Consider the following 3,346-nt stretch of genomic DNA (forward strand, 5'->3'; position numbering starts at 1 on the left):
TTCGTCGGTACGAAGTTACGGAAAATCAATTAAAAAAACGGAGACGTAACAATATATATAGTGTACGATGGTTTCCCAGTGATATTTTTAAGTCATATCATACGAAAATATAGGCAAGTTGACCAGTATGTCTGTATATAGAACAGTATGAATAATTGCTTCATTTTCCTGTTGCTCGAGGTACGTGGCAGTTGAATAGACTGGTGATCCTTCTTAATTATGTTGCCTGGGGCACGTGGATTGTTTTTGACATAGTCCCTTGCCTTTATGTATTACGATCTGTTAAACGATGCTGTATTTTGCTTACCATGGATAGGATATCACTTGTTACAGGTTTCTTTCTGGTTAGTCCTGTTGGAGCCAGTTATTCATGAAGTTCCTGAAACAGCAAGATAACGAAGCAATTGCAGTCTCAGTCAAAATGTATAACATTTTCCTATTTAAAAGCGGAAGAATGTCCCTCAGATGATTTGACAATTTCACACCTTTGGCATGCAGGATTATATACACATCCCACACTCAACACGTTTTCACACTTGGAATATCTAAACTATATCACAGGTACTCGTTGCTCTAAGCATGTCCTTGTTAATCTTTCATTTAAGCTTTGGATCATACTTAGCAAGTCATTCCACATCCAGCCCATGGGGGCAATACCAAAAAAAAATCAATGTCTATTTATAACCATAAACTCCTGAAAGAGATCTATACTGTTAAGTAGCTGTTCCAACAAAATATGTTAGTACATGCACTATGCTCTACACCAGTAGTTTCCAGCCTTTTTATACCACAGACTTCTAGTTAGACATTTGAGCCAGTGCTGTACTCTTGATGCATGTCATTTACTAAAAATATTAAAAGTGCTTTTTATTAATTAACATAACAAAATAAATAATTTAAGGGTGTGTCAACAACCCATGAATAATGAATGCTGGATAATGGAATATTTAGGTAACTCACCATAACATGGGGTTTATTAATTTTTTAATGTTTTAAATATATTAAACAAGATCCAAATAATAGGGTTATGCTTTTAAAATATCCACAAGTCAGTAATGGGCGTAGTGTTCTGAAAATAGTGTTACAACATTTGCAACTAATCTGATTTTTAAATATCTTAAAACAATTTTCCAATGTATGATTGTGTTCTTACAGAAAGTGTTTTTAAAATAGTGTTACAACATTTTCAACTAATCTGATATTTAAATATCTTAAAACATTTTTTTAACGTATGGCTGTGTTCTTACAGTCCTCCACAAGTTAATGTGTGGTGTAGTGTTTAGTCAGGTTAAAAAATTCTAATTAGAAATACCACAAGTCAGTTAGTAGTACAGCATTTTTACAGACATATTAAGACATTTTATGATTTAGTCAAAAGGGCTTTAAATATTAAACAATATGAAATACTAGGGCTATGCTCTTAAAATCATCTTCACACCAGCCAGCAGTGCAAGTTTTACAATATTGTACGGACATAGTGACACTGTTAAGTTTGTTAAAAAATTATTTCTAATTATGCCCCTTAAGTTCTCTATTGCAGTATGGGAATTTTTTGCATGTACTGATTATCGTAGTATGTCACACAAAATTATATAATATTAAACATTTTTTAAAACGTAATTCCACTGAAATACCCCCCCCCCAAGCAATGTAACAAACAGCAGTCACAAGAACAAGAAGTCTTATTTACTTTTATTGAAAGATAAAAAGGAAGAACTTGATAAACCAATCTTTACATAGTACAATAAAATTTCATAATTCTGGTTTACCTTAATTAGTTTTTCGCAACTGTATATCACACACACTGCAGTAAAATTGAATTTTATACATTGATTGAAATGAAAGGAAGGAATTTTCAAAGATGCTGGATGGTTCATAGATTTCAGAGATCAAATTACAAGTATTTTACAAAATACGAGCTATACGACTTATTCTCTTATCTCTCACAGTTTGGTCATTTACCACTTCAAACTTTATAAAACTTTCATTTATGTGATGCATATAAGTTTTCTTATCTGGAATTTTCCAAAAAATCTAATTTTTTATAAAATAAATATATCTCATTATACACATTAATAGAATAACATAATTTTCTGTATAACTTTCACAGAAGCACAATGAGCATTTAAACAGTGCTATTAGGAAATACACTATCATATTTGTTTTCTATTTGTTGCTGTCTCGACTCTAGTTTCTTCTTAATCTTCCACAACTGTGGCTTTGACGTCTGTAAATGGTAGAAATAAAACTGTTAGCACTGAGATAGCAAAAATAAACCTAACCTAACTTACACTTAGTAACAGCTAGTTATATAACTCTCAATACCCAGTGTTTAAGTGAACCATTGGTCTACGAGTTGTTTTATCTACTGACATTTACTTTTACATAAATTGTATCACTATTTTGGAACCAGCCCTGACTGAACAATGCTGGAACAAAGAGTTATGTTTCAAATTTACTAGAAAGTAAAACAATATTGAACTAGATCTAACCTACAATAATACAGGTAAGGCTCATTCCTGTACATGTTCTATTATTCAGATATAAAGTATTGCTACGTATCTGCTCGTTTGTTAATTTACGGTATAAATTCTTTCCGAGGAACTTCAGTGATCCAAGTCCTTTCTTAATTAAAACTAGTTTATTCTTTCTTGACACAACTTTTTAGTACACAGAATTTCCACAGTCACTTTAAACTTAACAACCTTTATAACACACGGTATAAATCACAGTGATTCACACACTTTATTTACAGTGCCTACTGTACGCTTTACTCAATTATCTATCTCTTCAATTGCGCTGGTTTTTCTCGCCAGGCTTATATACTAAAAAGAGGGTGCCTCGAACAAACTAGAGTTGCTAGGAAAATTCATGATCCTTCGAGAAACTCCAGCATGCATGCTCCCAGCGTCACGTGACTTCTGCTGTTGTAACAGTATTATAGCAAATCTATCTCAATATAAAAACCATCAAATAGTTTCAGGTTCAAAAGCAAAACCACTTAGAACACAGTAGGTGAGAAAAAAAAATCACAGAGAGAGCAGTAATCAGTTACCTGCTTATCACAGTTACTCTGAAGATGGCTAAAATCCACTAACGGAGTCAGCGAGGGCCGGCCATGTGCACATTGAAATGGAAGCTTACAATATGCAAGAGACTTGATTAAGTGTGTGCATTCAGTACTGTCAAGTTCATCTCCAAATTTCACAGCACCTAATGAAAAAGGTTTTTCTCTGGAATTGGGAAAGCCTTTCATAGCTAATTGACTTCAAATGTATCACTATGTTTAGACCAGTGGTTGGCAACCTATGACCTGCGGGTCACCTTGCAATAATTTGGCTGACCC

The 3,346-nt window shown here is 33.3% G+C and overlaps 1 protein-coding gene across 1 annotated transcript; it reads right to left on the reverse strand.

The window, feature by feature from the left end:
• Positions 1-1,677: 1,677 nt before the first annotated feature.
• Positions 1,678-3,283, reverse strand: LOC111087905 (DNA mismatch repair protein Mlh3-like). The gene is made up of 2 exons (XM_022396267.1): positions 3,056-3,283; positions 1,678-2,227 (listed from the first exon to the last, which is right to left on the reverse strand). Exons 1-2 carry the CDS (start codon positions 3,254-3,256, stop codon positions 2,126-2,128), a joined length of 303 nt encoding a protein of 100 aa, XP_022251975.1. The 5' UTR covers positions 3,257-3,283; the 3' UTR covers positions 1,678-2,125.
• Between the last annotated feature and the right edge of the window lie 63 nt (positions 3,284-3,346).

Source organism: Limulus polyphemus, unplaced genomic scaffold (assembly GCF_000517525.1).
Source record: "Limulus polyphemus unplaced genomic scaffold, Limulus_polyphemus-2.1.2 Scaffold2823, whole genome shotgun sequence".
Lineage (NCBI taxonomy): Eukaryota > Metazoa > Arthropoda > Merostomata > Xiphosura > Limulidae > Limulus > Limulus polyphemus.